This window comes from Akebia trifoliata, chromosome 13 (assembly GCF_017979445.1).
Source record: "Akebia trifoliata isolate Shusen 1 chromosome 13, ASM1797944v1, whole genome shotgun sequence".
Classification (NCBI taxonomy): Eukaryota; Viridiplantae; Streptophyta; class Magnoliopsida; order Ranunculales; family Lardizabalaceae; genus Akebia; species Akebia trifoliata.
Window position 1 is genome coordinate 5,587,563 of NC_141387.1, and position 27,237 is coordinate 5,614,799.

At 36.0% G+C, this 27,237-nt stretch overlaps 2 protein-coding genes across 3 annotated transcripts; both read right to left on the minus strand.

The window, feature by feature from the left end:
• Nucleotides 1-120: 120 nt before the first annotated feature.
• Nucleotides 121-2,365, minus strand: LOC147387519 (Pentatricopeptide repeat (PPR-like) superfamily protein). Its single transcript, XM_086421187.1, has one exon. It carries the CDS (start codon nucleotides 2,312-2,314, stop codon nucleotides 332-334), a length of 1,983 nt encoding a protein of 660 aa, XP_086277313.1. The 5' UTR covers nucleotides 2,315-2,365; the 3' UTR covers nucleotides 121-331.
• Nucleotides 2,366-3,874: 1,509 nt separating this feature from the next.
• Nucleotides 3,875-26,050, minus strand: CLUB (TRAPP II complex TRAPPC10/CLUB). Of its 2 annotated transcripts, XM_086421186.1 has the most exons (21): nucleotides 25,892-26,050; nucleotides 18,698-18,927; nucleotides 16,801-16,982; nucleotides 16,347-16,530; nucleotides 16,079-16,169; nucleotides 15,042-15,205; nucleotides 13,844-13,933; nucleotides 13,544-13,705; nucleotides 13,156-13,217; nucleotides 12,238-12,328; nucleotides 11,297-11,460; nucleotides 10,923-11,136; nucleotides 9,510-10,055; nucleotides 9,026-9,238; nucleotides 8,448-8,838; nucleotides 8,266-8,356; nucleotides 8,072-8,156; nucleotides 7,366-7,555; nucleotides 5,253-5,551; nucleotides 4,620-4,710; nucleotides 3,875-4,391 (listed from the first exon to the last, which is right to left on the minus strand). In XM_086421186.1, exons 1-21 carry the CDS (start codon nucleotides 25,953-25,955, stop codon nucleotides 4,216-4,218), a joined length of 3,780 nt encoding a protein of 1,259 aa, XP_086277312.1. In that variant the 5' UTR covers nucleotides 25,956-26,050; the 3' UTR covers nucleotides 3,875-4,215. The 2 variants fall into 2 exon arrangements, 1 of the variants encoding a protein (XP_086277312.1); XR_015171350.1 differs by lacking the exon at nucleotides 5,253-5,551 and having other exon boundaries at nucleotides 4,371-4,391.
• Between the last annotated feature and the right edge of the window lie 1,187 nt (nucleotides 26,051-27,237).

A 27,237-nucleotide genomic window follows, 5' to 3' on the forward strand; every position in this document is an offset into this window, starting at 1 on the left:
CCAGACTTACACTTAAAAATAAAACAGGAAACGAGTTAAAATCTATATATAAAAAAAAAACACTCATTTTCAAACAAACCCACTCCAGATAAAGTCTCCAGACCAGTTAAGCCATCAATGTGATTCAATTTCAACTTGCCCAGATTCCTTTAAAACAAAATATAATACAAAGAGGAATGCACATTTTTGTAAATGGCCAATAACTGAACATTTTAAGTCAAATTCATCATATAAATTGAATGATAACTTAGTTCTTTTCGCAATAGTATTGCCCATCATCGACCTTAAAATGTCGGGCTTACAGATATGGTCACCAGTTACTCGCTCAGGATTAAATGTCCAAGAGAATACGGAACTTCACTCGCTTTTTAACGCTACCCCATCTGTCGTAACCTATACCAATCTTACTATGCATCAATTTCATGGCCATGTCAGCATTACCCGCCTTTCTCAATGCATTAATTAGAACCGACCGAACTCTTCCGGGTATCTCACGACCCCTATCGACAATCCCATCAGCCAACTTGCAAGCTTGCTCCACACGGCCTGCTTTGCACAACACATTGATCATATCTTCGAACGCTGTCTCGGGAATAATTCCCATTGGTGCTAACTCATCCAATACTTTACAAGCCCTCGCAACCTTTCCTGAAAGACAAAGACCCGTAGAAAGAGCCCTGAAAGAAGCAGATGTGGGTGTGATTCCCTTATCAATCATCATCTCCCACAACTTCAACGCCTCTTCATTTCTATGTTCTTTGAACAATCCATATATGAGTATAGTGTATGTGTAAACTGTCTGATCACACCCTTCATCCGCCATTCTCTTAAAAAGCGCTAACGCCTCTTCAACTTTTCCACACTTAGCAAATGCATCAATAAGTGCATTATAACAATAAGAATCCCGTGTGCATCCTTTGTCCATTCCTTCAAAAAGCTTCTCTGCTTCATCAACTCTACCAGCTTTTCCAAGACTATCTATGAGACTAGAATAAAACACAGCATTAACTGCCACACCATTCTCTCTACACAACTCAAAATACTCTATAGCCTTGTCCAATTTCCCTGCCTTGCATAAAACATTAACAATAACACCATACGTAACCTCATCTGGCTCGAACCCTTCATCCTTCATTCTCTCAAAAAGCTTCATCGCTTCCTCCCCATTCCCACTTTTCCCAAACGAATCAATCAAAGATGTATAAATTGCCACATTTGCCTTACAACCCTTCCTAACCATACCATCAAAAACAGCAAATCCTTCAATGCATTTACCGTCTTTGCAGAGCCCTCCTATCACTAAACTATAAGCGTGCGGGGGAATTTCCAAATCCTTTTCTTCCATTTCATGAAAAAGACCCAAACAAGAGTCAAAATCACAGTCCGAATAACACGATTGAATCAAAGTCATATAAGTAATCTTATCAGGCCTAATATTTCTCACCTCCATCTCCCTTAATTTCTCAATCGCCTTACGGGTTTTCCCCGCTTTACAATACCCTTTAATCATAATATTATATGTGACGACATCAGGGGGAACCCTCCCACCTTCCATAACCTCAAAAACTCTCTCCGCCGCCTCTATAAACACCGAGTTCACCAATCCATCCATCAAGAAATTATAAGTAAATAAACTTGGCTCGATTCCATTTTCTTTCATTCTACGCCAAACCCATAACAATTCTTCAACCATTCCTAAAACCCCAAAACTCTTAATCAAAGAATTGGAAGCTGACACAGTCATCAAAAAGCCCTCATCTTTAATCTCTCCAACTAAGCATTTAATACGCTCCAAATCTCCCACAAGCATCAAAATTTCAACCAAAGAAACATAAGAATCGAGTTTATGAGAGTAATTCCTCTGTTTACCAGCCCAACGAAAGAATCGAAAAGCAATTTCAGGGTTTTGCCTTAGTTTATCGGATTTTAGCACGAAAGCAACGAAATTTGGAGATAATTTGATCAAAAGATTTCGGCAGTAATCGTTTAAATTAGATTCCATGGTGGGAGAATCGTTTAAAAGGGCGACGATTCGACCAACCCAAGGTGAGGGTTCAAGATTTTTAGAGTTTATTATGAGATCAGATACGTCCATAAAGGGTTCTATCCATTCGGGAGGAGGAAGAGAAGTAGATACGAACCTTGGATTTGTGACAGAAAATGAGCTCGAATTGGACTTCGAGGTTCTTGCTTCTGCTGATGGTGATAGACGAGGTGTCTCAGATCCACCGTTGTTGTACGGAAAATGATAAAGTCGAGCATTGCGAAGAGAAATAGAAGAAAAACGATGGAATCTTAGGAGGGTTTTTCTCATTTGGAGAGTTTAACGTCTGGTTAGGTTTCTGCCATTGTTGTCAAATTTATGAGAAATTGATGTGCTGTAAGTAAAATTTGGTGGGGCAATATAATTTCTATTTATTTGTAAAATTTAGGGACCGGCTAGTTGCACGCCACTCATAACCAATTGCACTTCATGACTTAAGAAAATCCCTATTGCACGCCAAAAAAAAACAAGTTGCACTTTTGTTTCCTTCTTCTTCAACCACGCCTAGCAAAATTATTGCTTGTTTGAATTTTTTTTTGCAAAAAAGACTTGGCCAATTTTTATAAAAAATCATTTTGACTTAATCAATTAATCGATAAATAATTAAATATCTTAAAACAAATTGAACACAAGTTGTGAGGAATGCAATCAGTTTTGGTACACGACTGACATGGCAAGGACAGAAAACCATATGTATTTTTCATCAGGATACACAGGAAAAAGATGTATAGTTCTGTGCCCTTACCACATCACCCATGTAGCCAATAGCTTGCATTCATCATTATTCATAGAACACAGGTAGAACTTGGAAGATGAGCACCTAAGTAATTCTTAATTTCTTATGAATTGCAATTTGTAGGATAGGAGAGATTATATAAAACAAAACCCTAAAAAAAGGTTTTTTTTTTTAAGATTGGGGTGCAACTAGCCACTAGTGGTTTGTAACTAAGTTGGTTCACAAATTTATATTTCAGTAATTATATTTTGAGAGCTGCTATCACCACATCAACTTTTACTAATGCCACACCAATTCTTATGAAAATTCACAAAGAATTGCACACAGTTGGTGTGGCACAAATAACTCTAGATTTTTTTTCTTAGTATGAAGTACATTTATTTATCCTCGGTCAATTATATCAATAACAAATATCTTAGTTAATAAAAAATAATTATTTAATATAAAAAGCCCCAAATTTTATAATTAAAAAAAAAAAAAAAACCCGAAATCCATTTAATTCAATTGACCCATATTCTCATTTGAAACTAACAATATCATATAGTTTACCTTTATGATCAAATAAGAGTTGCATTCTAATCTGGTTTTCAAACGTGGTTTTCATCTCATCGACGTACCCACTGAGATCGAGTTGATTCGTCACCTCATTAAAACTAGTTTAATATCCTTTACATAAGTATATATTTATACTTAAAATAATAATTGTTTTTACAACAACGAACTAAATCAATATATATTCAATTATAAAAGTTTATTTTATATATAGATCACAAACATATAAATTATTAATGTGATTGGTAATTCATATTTACATTCTGACTCAGTTGCTCTGGTCATCCAAATAGATTTGAAGAACTTAATTAACAGAAGCTATGACTTCACAAGACGATATCGATGGTGACTTCCCTTTCATTGATGATTATATTCTTATCAGAAGTCACGTTATCCGGACACCTTGATTTATTCATCCTTGAAGAAGAGCCTTATCCATATTCAATGCAGAGATGTTTTATTTGTTTTCAAGAGAACTTTCAGTCTCAAGGCAGGGGCGTTGTAAGCTTGATTTCATAGTTCCAATTGTTTGATGGATCGAGTTGTCTAGACAAGTATTTCAAACATTCCATTATAAATGAAGCTAGAGTACACGATATAACATTTAATAGATATTCTGTTAAACATACAAAAGAAATACACGAACCCAAACGACTTCTATCCGAGCTAAACTAAAATTCATTTCTCAACATGGTAAAATAAGAAGGGAAAAGAATGCGATCGCAACTTCCCGGTAGATCGTCAAATTCCAATAATTGGAATTTAATTCTCCAGACAAGTAGGATTTGTTATAGATGGGAAAAACAAATCCAATTTATCGAATGGGAGTTAGTGATATGACCTCAAATATGTATTAAACCCTCAAATATGGATCTCTCAAGAGTCACGCTGGAATGCAAAACGAGGAACTGAGAGCTGGAGGCAAGACACAAACCAGGTGAGGGCCAGCAGGATTGCAGCTTATATTGGCCTCACCGACATTGGGCAACACGAGTTGAGGGGGACGAACGTATCCCGCCACCAGCGGTACACAAATAATCGATATAACAATCCTTGAACCTGCAATGTTCCAAAGGAATTTTTTAGTGTAATTGAAGCCGACATCAAAATTGTGGACTCACGATTGATGGAATTTGAACGGTGTGACATAAACATTATGCTTCCAGGTTATTCATGTCAAAGGTTTGAGCAGATTGTGGATCACATTGCAGCAACCATCGGCCCATTTTTAGTAGCTTATATAATAGTTTCTTTAAACGTAAACCTATAAGTGGGTCATTCATTTACCTTGCTTTGTGGATAAAGAAACATGCCCTCTCTTCCTCCCAGCTATCATCCAGTTCTCGGGATTAGCATTGACTTCGTATAATACCTCATCCTGTTACATATGGGAGTATATATAAATTTGTTACATTTCAACAAAGATGATCACAACAACCAAGAACTCTTAAAGACAGATTTCTGAGGTTGAATAATATCTGCCAGTAAATTTTATTCGTTTTCTTTTAAAGTTCAACACCAAAAAAATAAAATTCCCCTATTTTTTTTTAAGAAAGTAAAGTAAATTGTTGCAGGTGCCAGCTTAGCTTAGTTGGTAAAGTCTTTGGGTGATGTACCGAAGACCTGGTTTCTAATCCCACCAGCATCGAGTTACTAAACTCATTAAAAACAGGCTTACCAATAAAAAAGAGAGTAAATTGTTATTTGTTTTTAAAATGAAGACGAAAGTAGGATTATATTAGTGTTTGTTGAAATTTGCGAGAGAGGTCTATCTATAAGCTTTAAATATTCTCAATCAAGGTTGAACAGAAAAAGTTCTCATTAGCAAAAAAAGAAAAATAAGTACCTAATTTGGCCAACCAAAATATTAAAATTGTTTTTTGTTTAGAAATAGAGAAAAAAACGCTCATTAAGACTTACATTGTCAGGGGACACTGCATTCTCCTCAAAATCCTTTAACCTCTCAACTCTCCATTTCATGCTGACTAACTGCCCAACTCTGAGACCACTTGAGGGGAGTGGAAGGAAACCAACTGCCAGACATGGGTCAAGCACGGGTCTTTGTAGAACAAGAGCACTTTTGAAGAGCAATTCCTGTTCATTACCCTTGAATTGGTTGGATTCCACAGCCACAGGAGTATGCGCTCCGATGGTCCTAGCACCCGTGATCCCGTACCGAATATTTAATATACTATCTGGATGCAATTTCTCAGCTTCATCTGTAAAATCAAGTGAAGTAGTAATTATGGGAGTGGAGGTTTGACTGTACTAGTCTGCATAAGACCATGCGGGAAGCCTTCCAAACATGGTTTTTAAACTCGTCCGAGACCAAGACACATCACCGAGTTAACTCGGTATCAGAGCTGAACGAGACCAACTGACAAAGTCATTTTTTGACCGAGTTTTACGTCTCACAGTGTAATTTTTTGAGTTATCTCACGAGACGTCTCAAACGTATCGGAAAACTCGTCCGAGACGACTCGGTATCGGAGCTGAACGAGACGAGACGCAATACCGAGTTTAAAAACCATGCTTCCAAATGAACTCTTTCCATGTGGAAGAATGATATATACAACATGAGAACTCCCACTCTTCTAGGAAGTTTTCTGCAGTGTGTTTGGAAATATATAAATACACACATTGACTCATCCCAAAAAGTGTCATAAATCATAAAAGTTTTTTTTTTTTTTTTTGGTAAGTGATGATCATAAATCATAAAAGTCAATAAAATTAATTCAAATTTTAGTGAAAAATATACTGAACAAATGAAAGTTCTAGTTTCTCGTTTGGTAACTTAAGTGAGTGAGCATACTCAATTTTCTAGACCAATATCTCTTTATTTTCTCTACCAATCCCATCCATAAAGCCCCAAATCTGTAGTACCCTGTTCACCCCACCCCCCCCCCCCCCCCCCCCCGCCCCCCTCCGCCCTTTCCCAAAAACAACCCCATAATCTCATTCATATAGCCCCCTACCCATTCAACCCTTTAGGGATAAGTGCAAGAAACTTTAGTAAAGTAATTTTCAGTAATTTTTGAACTTTCTGTTTATAATAGATCATGAACTTACTATTTATGTTAAATTCCCAGTTTACCATTTTTAGTAAATTTTGGAATTCATATTTTTTTTTTTTAGGTTTGATATAGTCAACTGTGGGTACTGTCCCATGGTTAATTAGGAATTTAGTAATTCAAGTATTATTACTAAAGATTTTTATTAATCTTAATTGAGTGGTAAACAAGCCACAGAGTTGTTATGAGTCCTTTAGTAATCGCTCGAGTTATAAGTGATAGGATCAGAGTTTTACTAGTTTTACAAGTTCGCTTGTTTAAAGACAAGCCTCTATAAATATAATAGCATAGCTTTATTTTTAGAGGAATAATAAAATGGAGAACAAAATTATTACATGGCTCATATGCTATTTCTTTGTGAGCAAGTTCAATAGACAGAATCTACTAGAGTGTCTTAAACCATTCCTTCATTATGTTTTCTACCAATATCCTATCTCCCCCTCCTCTTTTATTTTACTTGGCTCTTATGCTATTTCTTTGTGGGTAAGTTCAGTAGACAGAATCTACTAAAGTTTTTTAAACCAATCCTTTATTATTTTTTCTACCAATACCCTATCCCCCCAAGAAAAGGAAAGCCCTATAACTTTAATCCTACCTGGGGATCAAAACCCCACCTTGACCTGCTTACCTATATAAAAAATTAAAAAAATAAACCATAATAACATATCGTCATAAACCCCGACCATAGTCACTATTTTCCTACCCATTAAATCAGGGCACTTTTCAACCCTCATTTGATCCAAAGAAAAGCCTACACCGTTGTTCCTACATCTACTTTGGTATCAAAGTTATTGTCCTGTATCAGTTTGGTATCAAAGCCACAGTCCAACATCAGGCATTCCTTGATAAAAGCCAACTTCATGATTACGTCCTTTTCTGGGATTCCGTAAGCAGCTTTTCTCTCACATGATCCATGTTAATAAAGAAAAAAAGAAAAAAAACAGCAGGAGGATGGGGCTTACCTCCAGTAGTCGTACTTCCTAAGCGAATGCCAAACAGGATTCCAGCTCTAGATGATGGAGAGATGACAAGTGGGAAGAAGCTTGAAGTTGGTCTCCCATCACTCTGTCCTAAATGATCAAATCCAGCTTGAAGATCCAGCCAAGCATCATAGATGGTTAACGTCGCCTTCACTTGGGAGTGTAGTATAACCTTGAATAGAGTGAAAAGAAGCCTTAGATTTGAAGACTCATCAAGCTAGGGGGACTGTTTGGAGATGGCAGGCTAGAGGAGTCAAAGGCACGCATTAAAGTGAGTCTAAATAAACAATGTTCACTAGCACATGGGAGTCAAATATCGGCCCAGAATCATTTTTCACAACATAAGATTTAAAATGGACTGATAAGGACATTCAAGAGTGTGCACTAGTGTCACCAAACAGCCCTGGAACAACAAAAATAAGCAAATCATCCTAAACAAATGAACCACGTAACTATGAAGACAGAAGACTAAATAATTTATGGGAAACGTCAACCTAAGGAGAGATTGGAGGTTTGTCTTGACATTATTTCGGTTTGTCTGGTACAGCCTTGACTCTAGATGTGTTCAGTTTAAGTGACCGAGACTTACTTCATGACCAAGACTTTAAACCATGTGTTTTATGGTGTCTCAGTTGACATTGTCATGATATATAAAAAGACAGATTTTTAGAAGTTAAACTTATAATACCTGCAAAAGTAAAGTGCCATCGTTGCACTTATCTGCAACACGTGAACTCACGTGGAAAGGGTCGGTGAAATGCACTGCAACAGTCCTGTAGATCAGGATCAGGTGTTCCAGGGAAAGGTTTGGATAAATAGCCAGCTCATTAAAAAAAATCATAAATGCATTCTGAAGATAAGAGAAAAATGAAAACATCATGCCTTTCAAATGTCTGGTTGTGGGACATGCCAAATTCAAGCTTCAGAGCTATTGTTCTCAATCCATCTACAATGCTCTGTCTCTGGGGTGCAACTGTCCACAAAAATACAGTAGCGAAAATGTTTAAACACCAAAAATCATGTGTACACATTGGAAGCACTTTAAATAGCAAAAAACTCTGAACCTGAAGATGTTCCTCTAGCCAGCCTATTGTCAATAGCACAGACTGGAAACCATAAAACAGAAGCTGTATTGCTTGCCCAATCTGGCAACTCAACTTTCCCATCTTTAAGGGTCAATTGCGTAAATTCCTCAGAAGCAGCAGAACCATTATTTCCAGCATCATCATCATTCCCAGTGTGAGTGGTGGTCTGCAAATCTTTAGTGTAGCTCTCCATCTCAATAACATGGGCATCCTCAATCTTCAGACCTGGACCAGTATCTATGTGCAAGATAGCACCTTTGAGGGAGTAGTTTATAGGCCTTATTATTATTCCAACCCACTGGGGTTCATTCATTAGTAAAGCAGATGAAATAGCGGCACTAAGATCAACTAGAGGTCTTGGCCTGAATACCTAAGAAGAATAAAGCTCATTAGATCCTTCAAAGAAGAAAATAGTTCGTTAACGTATGCCCTCACTATTATTCCAACCCACTGAGGTTCATTCATTATTAAATCATTGAATCCCATCTTTTTTATTCGCATCTAAACTATTTTCCCCCCTCTTAAATAGGTACTTATCAAAACTTCAGAGACACTACCTTTAGGATAGGCCTGGTTGGCTTCTCGTAGCTCATAAAATCATCAGTGTCTGCAGGACCACCCTTGGAGAAACTGTGAGATCTAAATCTTAAGTGTCCAATCTGCCCAGTAAGAACGCCCAAGACATAGGAACCTGGTTTTTGTGGGGGTAGGGTTACTGTAATGGTGTTCCTACCAGGTTTCAGTATGGTAGTTGTGGAGCTTGTTATGGCCTGAAAAGTAAGAAGAAAAAATGGCATTTTTAGTATAACTGCCTAGAAGCAAAGCTGAGCCTTGATAAGCTCCTTAGGAAGGGTAGGTCAAGTGTTTGAGACCCCACAAAGCAATGAATTGCATGGGCCACCTTCCAGAGTCCCATTGACCCTCGACTCAACCAGTTGCATGTAGGATTCCCTGAGGGGGCGGTGCGTGGGCCCGTGGGATTAGTCTCCACCAAAGGGTGAGGATACCCGTCATTTAAAAGAAAAACATTAACAGGCATACCTTCACACCCTCATCAGCACTATAGGTAGCTATCAATGTGAGACTGAGTGATTCAAGAGTTATATCATCAGGAAAGCCACTCCAGACTGTTACAGATAGTGTACCAGGGTCCCCGTCACATAACTCAAGAGCTGGACCAGGATTCCCAGAAAATGTTATTAATGATGATACATCTAACGGTACAGGGTGCTTCATTTCACTATGTGCAAGCCGAACAACCTCCAATTGAAACGCTTGGCGTTCCTTGGTCAAGAATAAGCCTTTGTCAAGTGACAGCAATCTCACACAAGATGAGAGGTAGCCAGCCTGATCATCGAGTATCTTCTGACACTCGGCCAAATTTGGGAGGACTTCAGCCAATAGGTCTTGCCATCCTTCACCAGCATAAAGAGCACAAACCTTCTCATACGACTTTGCAGCTAAATCAAAATTTTCATGTCTAAAGTAGACAGCTGCAATCTCACCATCGAGGACAACCCCATGCCTTTTCCACCATGAATGATGGTAATTATCAGCAGCACCTTTTGTTAGCTCCAGGTACTTTTGCTGCCCATGTACAAATTAAAAGTTTACATAAATTCACGTGTGAGAAGGGCTATTACAAATTAGATGCAACAACTGGACAAAATCCGTGGAGATTCTATACAAAAGACATGTAGAACGAAAGAAGAAACATATTGTACAAAAAAAAAAAAAAAAAAAACCATGATAATTTCCTAGTTCATGGAAAATAAGAATGATCAAAATGCTTACTCTAGGAGCTTCTGTAGGACTTGCCCTTTAGAGAACAAGTATGAGATAGGCTATTGCAAATTAGATGCAACAAATAAACAATATCCATGGAGATTCAACAGAAGACATGCAGAATGAAAGAAGAAACAAATAGTATTGAAAAAACCATGATCATTTCTGATGTGGATCAGAATGAAGCACCAAATATTTCAACCAATCCGAATGAAAATCCCATTCCGAGACATGATTCAGATATAAACTGGCAAGTACAAGGCAAAGGTGAGTTGAAGTTTGTCTTCAAAAGAATCAAATCAAGTGATCCAGGACCAATCAAGAAACATGATCAAGAAGAGGAAGTTAAAGCAACCAAACAAGTCAATATCAAGCTAAAGCGGATCCACTCCCTTAGGAGGCCGATACATATTGATGGGGATTCAGTCCATAGTCAGAGTACTCTGCTGGCAATTTCTGTTCAAGCATTTGAAAGGTATGGTTTTGAAAATGGAAGGGATACACAAACAGGACATGTATCTAAATTGTTAAATGAACTGTGAAACAAGTAATGCAAACAAGTTCAAGTCAGTCTTCATACAAGAACTACTAGGAGAAATAATGCAAGACTAACAAAGCAATTTTCTGGGCAAACAGTTCATGAACAACCTCATGCTGTAGGACACTTACCTCAAAGTTCTGTAAAGATGATAAAGACTTCCATAAATCAGGATCAGAAATTGTACGCTGAAGAGCATGCTCAGAAGCAACGTGAATCTCTGAAAGTCTCATGGGTCGATCAAGGGAGCTGTCAAAATTTACTGGTGAAGAGTTGGTTCGTGACATAGAACTCGCATGAACTTTATTTGATGGGGACATCCTCAAAGATGCATCTAAAGCTGAGCTGCCAACATATCAACAAGATATGGATTCACAAAAAATCTCAAGAAAGGAAAACAGACACTTTGTTCCAAAACAGGAAAGGATAAAAGATTCCAATGAGTCTTGGAGATTAGATAGAAATAATAGAATTGCATCTGATTTAATGATTACTTTTCCATTACCCATCAGTAAAACTAGGACGACTATCAATCATTTCAAACATATTTCCAGCAGAAAGAGAAGCCCTCCGCCTGTTTGCTTCACGTAGAAGCAAAGAAGGTTCAAGAGGCAATGGTTTCCTCTGAATACCAAAGTGCTTAGCTCTGGGATTTGTTTGAAGTATCATCTGCCAAAATAAGAATGAGTGAAACTTAAGTTTAATGGCAATATCAGATGGAACCGTGATTTTCTGCACTATCAAAAATCTAAAAAACTCATATGACAAGAAAATGTCACCTTTCCACTAGGTGTTAAAAAGTTTACATTTTTATATTTTAAAAATTCCCATGCATGTTGAACAGTAGATAAAATTTCTCTATTTGGAGTAACAATCTATTGATGAGTGTAGAGTGTTGCGTTATCTGCCTCCACTCCTGGGTGTCACGTGCTCACGTATCATGCCCTAGTTCAACCCGGACCCTCTTATATTCATAGTTGCACCTTCCCCATCAGATCAGTCTTTTGGGGTAAATGGTTTGTTAACATGGTATCAGAGCGCTAGGTTCGTATAGGTCACGGGTTTGAATTGCCTCGAAGGAATTTTCCACCCTTATAAGTGAGGGGGAGTGTTGAGCATTGAGTGTTGCGTTATCCGCCTCCACTCCCGCGTGTCACGTGCTCATGTATCGTGCCGCAGTTCGACCCATGACCCTCTTATGTTCATAGTAGCGCCTTCTCCATCAGATCAGTTTTTTGGGGTAAATGGTTTGTTGACAATGAGAACACTTGCACTAATCCTCCACTGACAATTTTCCATAAATGCTTATGTACACAACATATGGAAATGAGTGAGGCTGTGATAGAATCTAAATGGCATGCATCAATGTGTTTTATAACTTATAAGATATTATACATGGCTTTTGGCAGTAATGTTAGTATAGATAGATCATAAAGATATACTTGCCTTTTCTTTCGCAAGCACCTCGGATGAAGCATCAGGAGGTAATGAAGGCCAAACTGCTGGCTTGGGCCAAGGTAACATGCTTAATTCAGCACTGTACCAAAAAGAAGGGAAGATGCATTTAAAGTAGCATAGAGCAATACAATAATGCTAATTTGTAAAATGAAAAGATAATTAAAGGTTATGGCATGGAAAAAATTTCAAGGCTATTGACAGAACCATAGTTATTTATGGGAACAAGGTATGGAATTGAATTCTAGGATCTTTGATTTCAGAAAATTATGATTTCCAGAATCAGAATTCTTTGTGTTTAGTTGAACCTGGAGTTTCCGGGGAATTTCAATCTAGTTGTTTAGATTAATAACAAAATTTTATTTTTTGGTACCAACCCCATATGTATGCATGAAAGACATTGTACTGGGTTGGGTCCAGATTGATTCCGATCCACATTCTCTGAGCTGGAATGGCTTTTAAAACAATTCCTGGTTTGAAAATCCAAACTCACTTAGTATGGGTCTTGCTTGAATCCCATTTTGGGTCAAACCCAACCCATTTCATGCCCTATCTCCACGAGGACTCCAAAATGACATGTCTTACCTCTTGTTAAAGGTTTTTACCCAAGGAAAACTGAAGTTGAGGAATTACAGGTTACATTCCTGAATAAAACTTATAATAGCACAAAAATTGAGGAAAAGAACTTATAATTCCTGTAGTTTGGTACTCCCAAATATGCCTAATTTGGGTTTCGGGAATTCATGATTCAATTCCATGCATTTTCCCAGGTGCCCATATAAATCCTATGTCCAATCAAAAGAGATCTTGCTCATGTTAATATTGCAAAGAAAATCCAAATAAAGAGAAGGCAACTGATGTTAGCAAAGCTACCATATATTGATTGATATTCAAGAGTTGAATCTGTACCTGTTAACAGGACTTCTCTCTATGTCCGTTCCATATCCAATTAAATATGCGAGTCTCATAAACTGGCCAAAACCATAAATACCATTCATTAACTAAACCTTGGTTGTGGCAAACTTAATATAGAAGAAAATGCTATGAGACCACTTAAAATTGAATGATGCATTCAACGTCTCAGACAATCATCAAGAACTAGAAAGAAAATCTGCACCAATGCATTTAGATATTATCTGAACTGAATGTCAAAAATGATGATTTCAACACTAACGATTTTTCCAAGATCCATTATCCATTGAACAAATGGATTTTCATGATTTATTTAATGTCTGAGATTGAAGATCATACCAGACCGACATCACTAGTTAATTAATTGTTGAACAAAGAAGTTTACCTTAACCCGACTTAGTGAATAGAGATCACCCTGGAGGCGATAGAACTCCTTTTCCACATCAGGTGCCAGAAGCCCATCATTACAATGAGAATTAATAGCATCGATTAAAGCCAAGCAAGCAGTTATCACCCATACTTCACGCATACAAAAGGGCAATGCATTCTGCAAAGAACTCCAGGAAAAAAGAGTTAAAAAGAGCAAAATGGGACCACTAAAATATATTGAACTTTCTACACTGAAGTACTGAATAAGTGATAACGTATAATAAACAGATACATGAGCAAAATAAGTACTACATACTTCATGTAATGCTAACGCCTTCGAGAAGCTGATTATAAATGAATAACCCCTTGAAGCAACCTCAACGGGACGATTTAGCCTGAATAGCAACTGCAGAATGCAACAAATGATAACCGATGTACAATTTAAACATATTAACAGCATTAATATAATGCTAAATAGACTTTCTCCATTAGCAATTGAATTTTTTTTTTAATTATATAACAAGAAAGCCACCATAAGAGAACATGATTTTCCAATATGCCAATAAAATTTTCTATCAAAGAAAGCTTATTTGCAGTATACAACTTAGAGCTGAAGCTATTTTTTTATATTAACTTCTGACTATTGAAATTTATGGAAAAGAATTCAAGCTATGCAGTTTATTAGCAAGATATTTGATAGGGGGAAAAAGGCAGAACCCAAGGTGGAATAGTAGCCATATTAACAATAACAATAACTACAAAGCAGAACTACCTATGCAAGGCAGAATAAATATGTCAGACATGTAAGATGGTTAGAAGATCTCTCCTATCCTTTGCAGAATAAATATGTCAGACATGTAAGATGGTTTAGAAGATCTCTCCTAGCCATCAGTAGTTTTGAAATTTCCCATCCCTTGTCTCACTAACCAAACATTAAGTTGTCTACAAACAACAAGCACTAAGTAGCAGTAAAGAATGAAGGTATCAAATGACAATTAATATGTTACCTGACCTCCCAGAAGCATGCAATCAGCTTGCTAGGTTAATGAAACTGATTGAAGGATAAGTCGAAGTGGTGACAGTTAAATATGCCAGTTCAAGTTAAATAAAATTGAGTTTCTTTTTTTGCTCTCTTTTGTTGTTAGGTATAAGGGGTGAAGGTAGGGTTTTGATACCAGGTCAGTGGCATTACCACTCACAGTTTTTTACTACATACCAAGTTAGGACCTTCAAAATTGAGTTTACTTATATATGACACGTTAAACAAGCAATGTTCACTTAGTAAGAAAGTTGCATGCTTTCAATCAGAAAATTCAAATGATTATTGCCAAATTAGCAAATTGATACTAGGTGCATCCTTGTGGCCTTGCAAGGAATTTAGGATGATTGGTATGCAAATAGTAGTGCAAATGATGGACAAACAGAACAAATTTTCTGCAGAAATAACTTCCACTGCAGTTTGTCTTATATCCATCCAGAATAAGGTACACGATCATCATTCTCAATTTACACACCTTAGATTGACAGGCAAACAAATATTGTCTAAATTCAAACTCTCTAAACGAATCGTCTTGCACAATCTGTGACAATGGCTTGTATCCAGGCTTTAGCAGTGCTGCCTGATCATCCTTGGGATCCACTCCTCCAAAATCCCTCTTTTTCATTGCTGTAGCAGTAACTGCACTTACAAAAATTAGTTAATGAGCCATCATTACTCCAGAGAAACTAGCAAGAAATAGGGAACATCTTTCACCAACAAAGCATGTAAATGAAGCTTCTAGGTTGTTTATTATGGTCATGAAGTCATAACTACTATCTATAGACAATTTTCCAAAAGAACAGTAAATGTTAATAGAATAGTACCATCATCGTCATCTTACGCCTTATTCAAAATATTGGGGTTGGCAGCAACACAACTGAATAATATGTTTTGTGTAATAAATGAATGATAAATGTTTTGTTAATCAAATAAAAAAACAGCAATAATGATCATGCTGGCAGCTTACAGAATACAGACCATGGAAAATTAGCACTCAAAGGATTATGAAATTGTTCAAAAAACTCTTTTGCAGGGGTTTTATTTTTTATTGTACAGCTGATAAATATGGAGCACATCCAGAAAAGTAAGACCATGGTTTGCTAGATTTCAGAATGGGTTATATTGAGGCCTGTTACTCGGGGAAAGGGAAATTTTTCATGAAATTTCCAGGTAATACTTGGATCCCAGCATACAACAACCTGTGCAGCAGCCAAGAAGAAAACCAAACACTTGATTCAACTCTATCAAATAAGAGAATGAAGGGGTAGATAAAGAGAGCAAGACAGAATCCTAGCATCACTCCTAGTATATTCAAATTTCCTATAAATGGACAAAAATGATCTAAGACTCTAGAACCTTGCCAATCTTCACTAAAACTAACAGCATGGCTTTCCATTATGAATTTCAGAAAATAATAAATCCAGTTAGAAACCAAGTCTAAAATTCAGAAATGATACCAAACTTTTAAAGTAACATAGAGATACAATGACAAGGTGTATGATCATTACGAACCTGTTTCCAAATAGCAAAGTTCTAGTTCATCATATTCACGTAACGAATCTTCGTGAAGATGAGCCATCTCAAATATGAAAGCCAAGCTTTCCTGCAAAAGGAGAAAAAAACATATCAAACAAGAAGACTCCAAAATGAGACTACTTCAGCATGCAAATGTGACGAACAAATTAGGAAAGCTTATGTGAGCTCTTGCAGCCAAACACCCCATTGTGTAGATTTTCTTGACCATTCTAAAGGAAATAAGTTGTTCATTGTAGGAAATAACCTTCAAAATGAAGAAGTTACAAAAGTTCCACACTGGCATGAAGCGTTGTTCACTGAGCTTGCGAATCTCATCCTCATAGAACTGAACACGCCTATCCAATGTATTCCTGATGGACTCCACGATCTTGGAGTCCAAATCCTCCCAAAAGTTTGCATCTGGTCCATGTATATCCAGTTTGCAGCACCTAAGTAAATATGCAGAGAATCAGCAGACAAAGAAATGAAAAGAATAAGAAAGAAAAGAAAAAACATACATACTTCACATTATAAAGTGAACAACTCTTCCTCACAATAGCCTACTTTCATAAAATTAACTTCGAGGGCAACATGGCCTCATGAAAATAATTAACAAAAACTGCTCATGATGCAGTGATACAACTAATAGTTCTTCTTGGGAAAAGCAAATGGAACAATTAGTAGAAAAGAAAGCATCATAGATAAAATTACAGGCATACCTTTCTCTCTTTTTAGAACTAAAATCAACTTCAACTTTCGCATATATTTTTTTTGCTAACTTGGTGGCTTGGTCATTGCTTGGGTGAGCTTTTGATACAAATACAATAAACCACTCCCGTTCATCATTTTGAACAATTAATTTCAGACGTGGTTTTAAAATGGTCTTAAACTCGTCAAGGTCCTGTCCAAGAGGAAAACAAATGACTGCCATGCACAAAGGAAAAGTAAATAAAAATAAATTAATTTTAAGAACAGAAAAGGAAATCAACACCAATCAAAATAGAAAGCTAATATCATTAAAGTGATGCAAATCAAAAAAAGAAGTTAAACATGTTAAATTGCATGAAATTCCAAAAGTATGTCTTTGTCAGTTGGACTTTGACCTTATCAACTTCACATACAGATTTAGTGGCATTTTCGCTTTTATTAAAAATAGTCTATCCAGTCATCTTGTCTGGGGTATTCAAGGAACAGACCACATTTCTACGATCTGAACCATATAAACTAATCAAGGACCATATATCTACTTGCCAAAATCCTACACAATTTTTTTTAATGGAAGTTTTTGCTCTGCTATTACAATTTGGACTATTAGAACAAAGCTTTCAATAAGTATCCTCAAAAGGTATTACTATTATTATGCCGGTGTTCTACAAAATGATATCTTTTAGGATAGGTAGGGGGAACAAAGTCTGTTTTTGGGAGGATCGTTGGTCTGGCATATTGCCTCTTCAAGTGAAGCTTCTGAACTTGTACTCTATCTCATAAAAAAAGAAGATGTTTATTGAAAGATTGATGATTCAGATTGTGATGAGGTATCAAGAGACTTCAATTTCAGAAGACACTTCAGTGGTTGTGAGATCTAGATTTTATTAGTCAAATTTCCCTTGTATACATCTTCCTCCTAGAAGATGGTCAAATAAGTTCAGATAGTACTTGGGATAAAGTGTTCTTGGCCAGGTTGTTCTATCAAATCCCTTGCGCATGCTACTGATAACCCAAATTTCCCAGCTCTAATTATTTGGGGCCATAAAATCCCATCCAAGGTAGCGTTCTTCATTTAGTCAGTTGCTCTGGGTAAAATCCTAACTTAGACAATCATCGTTCGGGTATCATTTCCGTCAATTATCGTCCTCTCTGTAATGCCACTGGCGACTGGCGAGTATTTTAATCATGTGCTGATTCATTGCAATTTCTCTTGGGAAGTGTTGGCTCATGCCATGTCATTATTCCATAAATTTGGTTGTTTCCCTCGTTGGTTTTTTTTTTTTTGTTTTTTTTTTAATTTTAAAGTACAATCATAAGCCTTTTTGGGTGGAGAAAGAATCTTATGGTGTTTACTTATATTAAAAAAACAAAAAAGTCTTATGGTGTTTGATCTCATTTGCTGTCTCTTGAGGTATTTGGAAGGAGAGAATTAGTAGAGTTTTTGAAGGGAATGAGCATTTGTTAGAAGAAGTCAGGATTCTTTCAGCCAGCCCCAAATTTTGGGATAAGGCTTTGACAATGATGAAAATGATGAGACCCGAGATAAGCCATTGACAATTGGCCACCAGTTAATAGACCCTATCACAATGCTAAGTGCACTTGAGCATGCCATTATGTGGTCCAAATAATTGCTACTATGGTCCGATCTTTACCACCCATTGGCATAGGAGATGTAAACCTCAGTCTCAGGAGTAATTTGATTGGCTTCTTCAAAGGTCCAATCATTCAATGATTCATCTTGGCGGACCGATGTGCAACTCTAAGTTTTCACATGATTAAAATCTTCATTAGCAAAAGTTCCCCCCATTAAATAGCAGAATTCATCAAAATTGGTCAACAACCCGCCATGAGTAGAACCTCATTCTAAAACAAACAAAAGGTGACTATATGAAGAGACGAGGAGTATACCTCACAAGTAACAAGAACCACAGTGGCATATGGTTCCCGAAACCAAAATAATGGATGCTCTTGTGGAAAACGGCTACGAAGTCTCAAATCTGTAGTTAATATGAATTCAGCTGGAAGATTTTGTACATAAACAGGATTACGAGTTTTGTTATTCAAACAAGCTCTTTTGAATGGCAGGCGTTCTTCAAATCCATTTTTAACAATGTTCCACAAGTCGCTTACATCTTCAACTGGAAAGCAGCACAAGAAACAAAATAGGAGTGAGAACATCTGGCAGAATGAAAATGGCTTAAACAACAATGGAATAATAACAAAAGAGAAATTTGTGCATCTTAATAAGAGAAATTAGGAAAGCATCAAAACTTAATCCATTCTCGAATATCCTTCATATTTGTTTCGTTAAATAGCATATTCTTAACCGAAATAAAATAGAACTCTTTTATAAGGCAAAGATAATGAGCACTACTTGCATTGAGGACTCCAAATCAATGCCAAAGTTCTAGAGGATGACAATGTGAGTAGGAAAACAGTTCATCAAGAGTCAAAATGTCATTTATCTGGCTGATTATGGCGCATAAGAAGTTTGCATTCTCAGGAATAGAAGGAAGCCATGGACGAGGACAAAAAATCCATGGACATGAATGATGTTTGGGACTAGGTATCACTGCAAGACAGGTTGATAAGGTTGGGCGAACTGGGTTTGATACCAATTTTTTTATTTTTATGTATGAAAAACTTCTATGAAAGGCAATGGTCGAGGTGACCACTCCAAAGGAAGGGTTACAAGCAAGAAGAAAAACAAAAGTCAACAGGTTCCCATTCTATTACAACACCACTCCAGTATACCCACAAAATCCTCAAAGAAGATCCCTCTAGCTTTGACAAAGATTGAACTCCAATGGAATATTAGGCCCAAAATGTCAGCATTGAGTTACTGATCACATTAAAAACAAGCTTTCCCAGTGGCAACACAAAAAAAATTCATCCATAAAAAATAAAAATAAAATAGAAAAGGAAATCATGTAAGCATCACTGTTCTTCTCATCAACTCCATCATACTTGAGTGTGTCAACTTTGAAGGATAATAAATTTCTAGTTTTCTTAAATATTTTCTTTTATAGATATGAATGTTTCCTCATTCTTGTTCCCATAAGTTTTGTCATTTAGATGAAAAAATACATCTAATTCACAAGTTCTCTAAACTAAAAGTGTTGCACATGTGATTCTTGCACAGTGAGGTGAAGTGAACCCAATACATTAATGTTTGATTAATAAACAATAACCATTCAGAATCAATCTTAACCAATCATAGATTCCTCATCTAGCTGCACAAACCCACATCCACACTTTCCCCTTCCAATATGTTATGGAGAAACAAACAAGAGGCCTGCCAGAGAACTTATGATTTGGCTTATTCTAGGAGCTACAACCAAGTATCATCAATGTGTAAAAGAAAACTAGGATTGACACCCACCAATACCTCTAAAACAGATAGTATTCACTGTACTAAGATTTCACATACGGAAGATCACCAATCCCACATGACCATAAAGACCTTAGATCCCTATTTTAGTTGAATTTGTTATTAATTTTATCCTTTTGGGGTTTGAATGAAATCTTTATCTTGTTTGAGGTTGGGAAGGTTTAATCCCAAGACCTCTTTTCTCTTGTACTTTTCTTTGTTTACTCTTGGTTTTAAAACTCTCTTCTTTTAATCCAAAATCGAACAATTACAAGAGTAGAAGCTTCCTAATAAGTAATCTTGAGTACTACCTTGTTAGAAGCATTCAAGAGAATCTCCAAAATGTCACACTTGCGTATACCACATCGAGCCAAGTTGAGTCAGGCACGAGCAGGGTCCAATTGGGCTCTTCGAGCCCAGGGCATCTCTCCTATCTTTTTATTTAAATTTTCAATTTAATTATTTTATTTTATTCCAACTTTGACTTGGCCCTTTCTATCCGTTGTGTAACGGATCTTTTCAAATGTAAGTCCAATGATTCCTACACGTGTCCCACTTACCGAACATGTTGAAATGGTCTTTTGGGGGTTTAGTTGGAAATAATTTTGAGAGAACAAACTTCTTCAAAATCCAGAACTCTATATAAACAGGATTTGTGCAGGCTTCTATGCATAGAAATTTTTTGCCTTTTTTTGTTCTCCTTATAATCCTTTATTGCTCAATTATTTTATGTTAAATAAATCTTGTTAGTCACTGGAGTACATCTGAGAGTTTTATAACCTCGATTGTGGTGCTTGTAATTGAGATTCCAATTGAATCTTGAGAGGAGAATAGAATAACACCTAAAACACGAGAGCAGAAGTGATAATTCCTTTAGGAAAACATGTATTGCGTTGCATCAATGAACATAATAGTTCTTTGTGCCAGCTTACATCTTCTATTTCAAATTTAGATGTTGCCTTCGATACTACAAGAGGATCAAAACTTCTACAACTATTGGACTTATTTTTGTTATGCTTCACTTGTGCGAAATCTACAATTCGAATTTTTTTTTCCTCGTTGGTTAATTGATATAATGTAGTACTGATTAACTCGAATTATTTAGTTTCACTTTTAGATTTTCTAACAATTTAAAAAAAAAATTTATGATAGAGATGTCCGACCCATAGGGGCAGAGGCAAGGCAACTGGCCTCTTAGAGCCCCATATCTCATCTAAAATCCTCTGGTACATACAATACCCTACAAACCACACATACCAGGTAAACCGGGAAAAATTCCTGTGGGTAGCCGACGAGGCTTGAACTCAAAACCTCTCCCTTTTTAAAGGGAGACCCTGGCCACTATGCCCTACAATCGTTGGTTAATCGACATAATCTAGCATTGATTAACTCGAATTAATTAGTTTTACTTTTGAATTTTCAAATAATTTAAAGAAAATTAGATGAAGATGATCCGCAATATTAGAAATTTTAGACGATGATGAAGTTGAACCTAGAAGAAGTAAGACACCTAGAATAGCCTCTAACTTTGGTCTAGACTTTTTAACCTATTTAGTAAAAGATGATCCACTATCCTTTAATTAGGCTACGACCTCTAGTGATGCCCCCTTTAGATTCTTAGAAAATCTAGAAGTGAAACTAATTAATTCGAGTCAATCAGTACTAAGCTAATCGATTCACCTACGAGAAAAAAAAAATTGATTCGGATTGTAGATTTCGCACAAGTGAACAAGAACAAAAATAAGTCTAATAGTTGTAGAAGCATTTATCCTCTCATAATATCAAATGCGGCGTCCAAATATGAAATAGAAGATGTAAGAAAGGACAAAGAATTGTTGTGTTCGTTGATGCAACCCGATGCACGTGTTGTGCATGTTGTCCTAAAGAAAATTATCATGCTCTCGTGCTTAAGGTGTTATTCAATTTTCCTCCCAAGATTGAATGAGTAACCCCGATTACAAGCACCACAATCAAAGTTTTAGAACTCTCATATGCACTCCACTTACTAAAAAAATTTATTTAACATAAAATAACTGAGCAATAGAGGGTTAGAAGAAGAAAAATGCAGAAAGTTATGTAGGAATCGTTGGACTCACATTTGAAAAGATCTGTTACACAACAGATAAAAAATTATTAGAAAGGGCCAAGACAAAACTGGAATAAAAAAAATTAATTAAGTTGAAAAAAAAAAAAGATAAGAGAAATGATAGTCCTGGGCTAAAGAGCCTAACTGGTCCCACGGCCCTAGGGTCCAGGTTTGTGCTTGACCTGACTTTCGGCTAGATGTAGCTTGCGAGCGTGTGACATTTTGGAGATTCTCTTAAATGCTTCTAATAAGGGTAGTACACAAGATTACTTATTAGGAAGCTTTTATTCTTATAATTGTTAGATATGGAACTAAAAGAATAGAGTTTTAAAATCAAGTGTAAACAAAGTACAAAAAAAAAGGAGGTCTTGGGATCAAACCTTCTCAACAACAAACAAGATAAATATTTCATTTAAACTCAAAAAGAATAAAATTAATACCAATCCCCCACATAAATGAAATATGAGATACAACAACATTGGAGTGTAGTGAAAAAGTTGTGAGAGGCAATGGTGTCTTTTAGACTTAAACCTTTGTTTTGTGTAAATCCATCGGGTTTATTAGTTGTTCAGTGAACTAAAGTCTTGAATTGTCCAACTTTTAGTGTAAATCGAGGGAATGAACTACATATACAACTCTTCTTAAAAATCATAAAGTTCTTCGGTTGTGCTCATTCCAACCGTAAGCAATCACAGGTTTTTTAGTGCACTCTAGAGAATCATCCAACAATTCTCATAGGAAACGACACCATTTCCACGCTCATATAAGTGATTCTATCGAGAGTGCCATATATCTAAACACTCCACTTGACATTTAGCTATAGAAAGCATTAAGAGTTAGAAACTCAACCTCTCAAAGATACATGTGTACGATTGTGTCATAAGGATGGATGATGTAGTACCTCTACAAACCATACTAAAAACTTGTTTTCCCATGGAACCTAGTCCTTGGGATCTTCAATTACTTAGGTTGGGCTCCCATCGTTGGTGGTTTAATTTTCAATAGGCTTTAAACCCATCCTACTCGACATTTTATAGATCTTTTGTTAACGGATTTGCTAAATTCTCTTTGATTTTACAAATACAATAGCAATAATCCCATCTCTCAACAATTGTCGGACAATGTTGTGTCTATGACGAATGTGTCGAGACTTTCCATTGTACGAATTATTTTGAGCTTGTAATATAGTCACTTGGCAATCACAATGAATAGATACAATAGTAACAAGCTTTGGCCACAATGTTATATCCATCAAGAAATGTCTTAGCCATTTTGCTTCCTCTCCAACATTATCTAAAGCTATAAGCTTTGATTCCATAGTGGATCAGGCTATGCACCTTGTTTGGTAAATTTCCAAGACACTGCACTTACTCCAAGAGTAAACAAATATCCACTATAGAATTTAGATTCATTCAAATCTGAAATCCAGTTGGAATCATTGTACCCTTCTAACACAGCTGAATATTTTCCATAATCAATCCCATAATCCAAAGTATATCTTAGATACCTTAGAATTCTAATTAGTTGTCCACTGCTCTTTACCAAGATTAATAGAATATCTACTTAATCTTCCCACTATATATGCAATGTCCAGTCTAGTTTAGTTTATGATATACATGAGTACCAATTATTCTAGAGTATTATAACTAAGATATACTAGTTCCAACATTGTTTTTAAGTTACTGCTAGAGTCAAAAGGTGTCCTAGCCGGATCACAATTGTATTGAGTTTTTTTTTTTTTTTCAGCACTTTCCCAATGTATTAAGACTGGGACAAAGTTGTTCTCTCTAGATTTCTTATGATTTTTTTTTCCTAGGATAACATCCGCATTACCTAGGTCTTTCATTTCAATGTTTTTTTTCTCTATTTTAGTTTGATTTATCGCATCCAAACTTGCCCCAAAAATTAGCATGCCATCTCCGTCCAAGTAGATAATAACCCATGATTCATTGTTAAATTTACTATCGTACATATATCAACTTAATTAATGTTATAATTATTTGAGGTTAACAATTTATCAAACTTTTCATGCCATCGTTTGGGAGCTTGCTAAAGACCTATTTAACCTACACACTTTATTTTCTAGTTCAAAAACTACAAAACCTTCGGGTTGATCAATATAAATTTCTTCTTTCAATGCACTATTAAGGAATGCCATTTAATGTATCTCGAGGTTATAAATAGCAGTTATTGTCGCTAACAATCTTATTGAGGTTATTCTTGTTACTAGGGAATAAGTATTGAAAAAATCAGTCCCCTCTTTTTGTCGATAGCCTTTTGCTACCAACCTGGCTTTGAACTTTTCTATTGTCCCATCGGATTTCAACTTCTTTTTAAATATTCACTTACATCCAATAGGTTTACGACTAGAAGGTAAATCTACGAACTCCCAAGTTCTATTACTCATAATAGAATCAAATTCGCTACTAATCACTTCTCTCCAAAAGGAGGCAAGACTTGACAACCTGAGCAATAAATCCCCCCCCCCCCCCCCCCAAATCTCAAACATTTGGGTTAAGAAGGTGTTCTCTTTTTCCACAACTCATAGGGAGTTTTATCTGAATCCTTAAAAGAAACTTTGTTTAAGATAAAACACGCTGAAAGCAGTGTCTCCCCCTACTTGCTCATGGGTAACCAAAATTAATTAATAAAGCATTGACCATATTTTTTAAGTTCTATTTTTTTCTCTTTCCTATGCCATTAGATTGAGGCAAATTGGGAGCTGTTTCCTGATGAATTATCCCGTTTTCTTGACAAAACTTTTCATAAGGTCCACTACCATATTCTCCACCTCTATCCGATTTCAAAACTTTGATTTTCTTTTCTAACTGGTTAATCGATATAGACTAGTATTGATAAACTCGAATCAATTAGTTTCCCTTCCGGATTTTCTAACAGAAATGTCCATGCTCAATAATTTTATGAACGAGTTATCTTCTATAAAGTCCCTGCATTCAAAATCTACATATATAAAAAAAATAAAAAAATAAAATGTTATCACAGATTTTCAATCACTTAAGTCCAGAGTCAACTATGTAAATTAGTAGTTTAAAATACAATGTGTTTCCTGAAAAACTCTGATCTGTTATTCTCATAAAAAATCTTTTAACTAGAAACCAAAATCGAATCCACAGCGACAAAATCACTACTTCAATGATATCTGACAGTTAAACAGAAATCTTCATTGGTCTATATGATCTTACATTAATTTTCATTCTGTATTAACGAGTAACAACAAATGTAGCATTTTTTCTTGGATTACAAGTGAAAGTAGAACAGTCAGAGATCGTAGAAAACAAACAAAGATTCGTACAAATTTAACAAGTTTTAGCGATATTTATTAATAAAAGACTAGATGTCCGTTTAGATTTCCCTGTTTGAAAGGAAAAAAAAGATATTTTTATGCACAAAATGTCTTTTCTGGCACAAAATGGCGATCCAAACTCCAAACAGATCCAAAGTTTCACCTTCTACAGAATCTGAAGAAGGCAGTAATCTGTAATGGTGAGATAATAATCTCAAAAGTAGAGATCCGAAGATAAGAAAATATAATCCTAAAAATTACACAAAATCTATAAAAATTGAACAAAATCATAAAAGAAATCAATATGGGAGAGAGGAGGGGAGGGTGTAAACTAGGGTTTACCTGCTATGATCAGGTGATCACAGGCGTTCTTGATCGACTGAAATTGAGCTAAGAAATTAGCCATGATCGATCCTGGAAAAACATGTACAAAGTAGATCGGAGAATTCTAGCAAGAAATGGTTTCTGCTGAAACTCAAAAGCAGAGCAGAGTAAGAACCTATGAATGATTCGATACACTCGTGTCCATTTTATTTCAGTAATCCCATAATTTCATAGTGCCACGTGGAAATGCTAACTGCCTCATGAGTCATATTGTTTGACTAAACTGGAAAATCTTTACACCAAAGTCAAGGCTGATTGTGGATTTTCATCCAAATTGTTAAAAGGCCTACTGGTGGATCGAGGTCTTAATATGATTAAGATGATTTCAATGTCTGGATCCATATAGGGATGTCAATGGGTAGGTTCCTAAGAAAATTAGAACTACAACCACTATATTTTCTGATCCCGAATCTTGTTAGTTTTGAGTTGATTCTAAAATCTATCGGATAGAATCTAATGGTTCTGATTTTTATCGGTTCAACTCTATGTTAGACCTGACTCTAATCAGTTCCAATAAAAAGGGAATCAGAATTGGGATTTTGGATTTTAATTTTGATTTTAGGTAAATGTGTACCTATTGACACCCGTAGATCCATATTACATAGTAATTCTTCAAATACTATATGACCTAAAATTATGGTTTAATTCAACACATTCACACAAAAAAATTATGATTTTTTAACATGTTTTTTTTATAGATGATTTACTTTCTATCTCAATCACATTATAATTTATTCTTTACTTGATGCTATTTGAAATTTATTTTATATTATTTTAAAATAAAAAAAAATCAAAATATTTGACAAATATGTGTAAAAGTGTTCAAGTATTCTTGATTTGTTACAAAATTTTATATTCTTTCAATAGTTCTCTTAATCTCATGTTTCTAATTTTTTTTTTTTTTACTAATTTCACAAGTCAATCATATTGTTATCAACTAGCGACCAAACTTAATCGGGCATAATGGTCAGGAGCTCTCTTCAAAGTGGGCTCTAACCCAACACCGCCCCCCCCCCCCCCCCCCCACCCACGAAAGCAAAGAAAACAAATAAATTTCTATTGATTTGACACATTGTAGAGGAACTTTGAGGTTGTGGATTTTTTTTATTTTTTATTTTTTTATAACAAAGGGTATCCAGGCCAGCTTGCGCACATCAGACTAGTCCCTATGCCCCGCACTCAGGCTATACCCCACTACGTGGAGCAGTGCGTGGCCACTAAGATTTTTTATGGGTAGTGGGATTTGAACTTGAGATCACAGAAAGAGCAGATTCCTTGGCCCCAAGTTATTACCATTCAGCCAC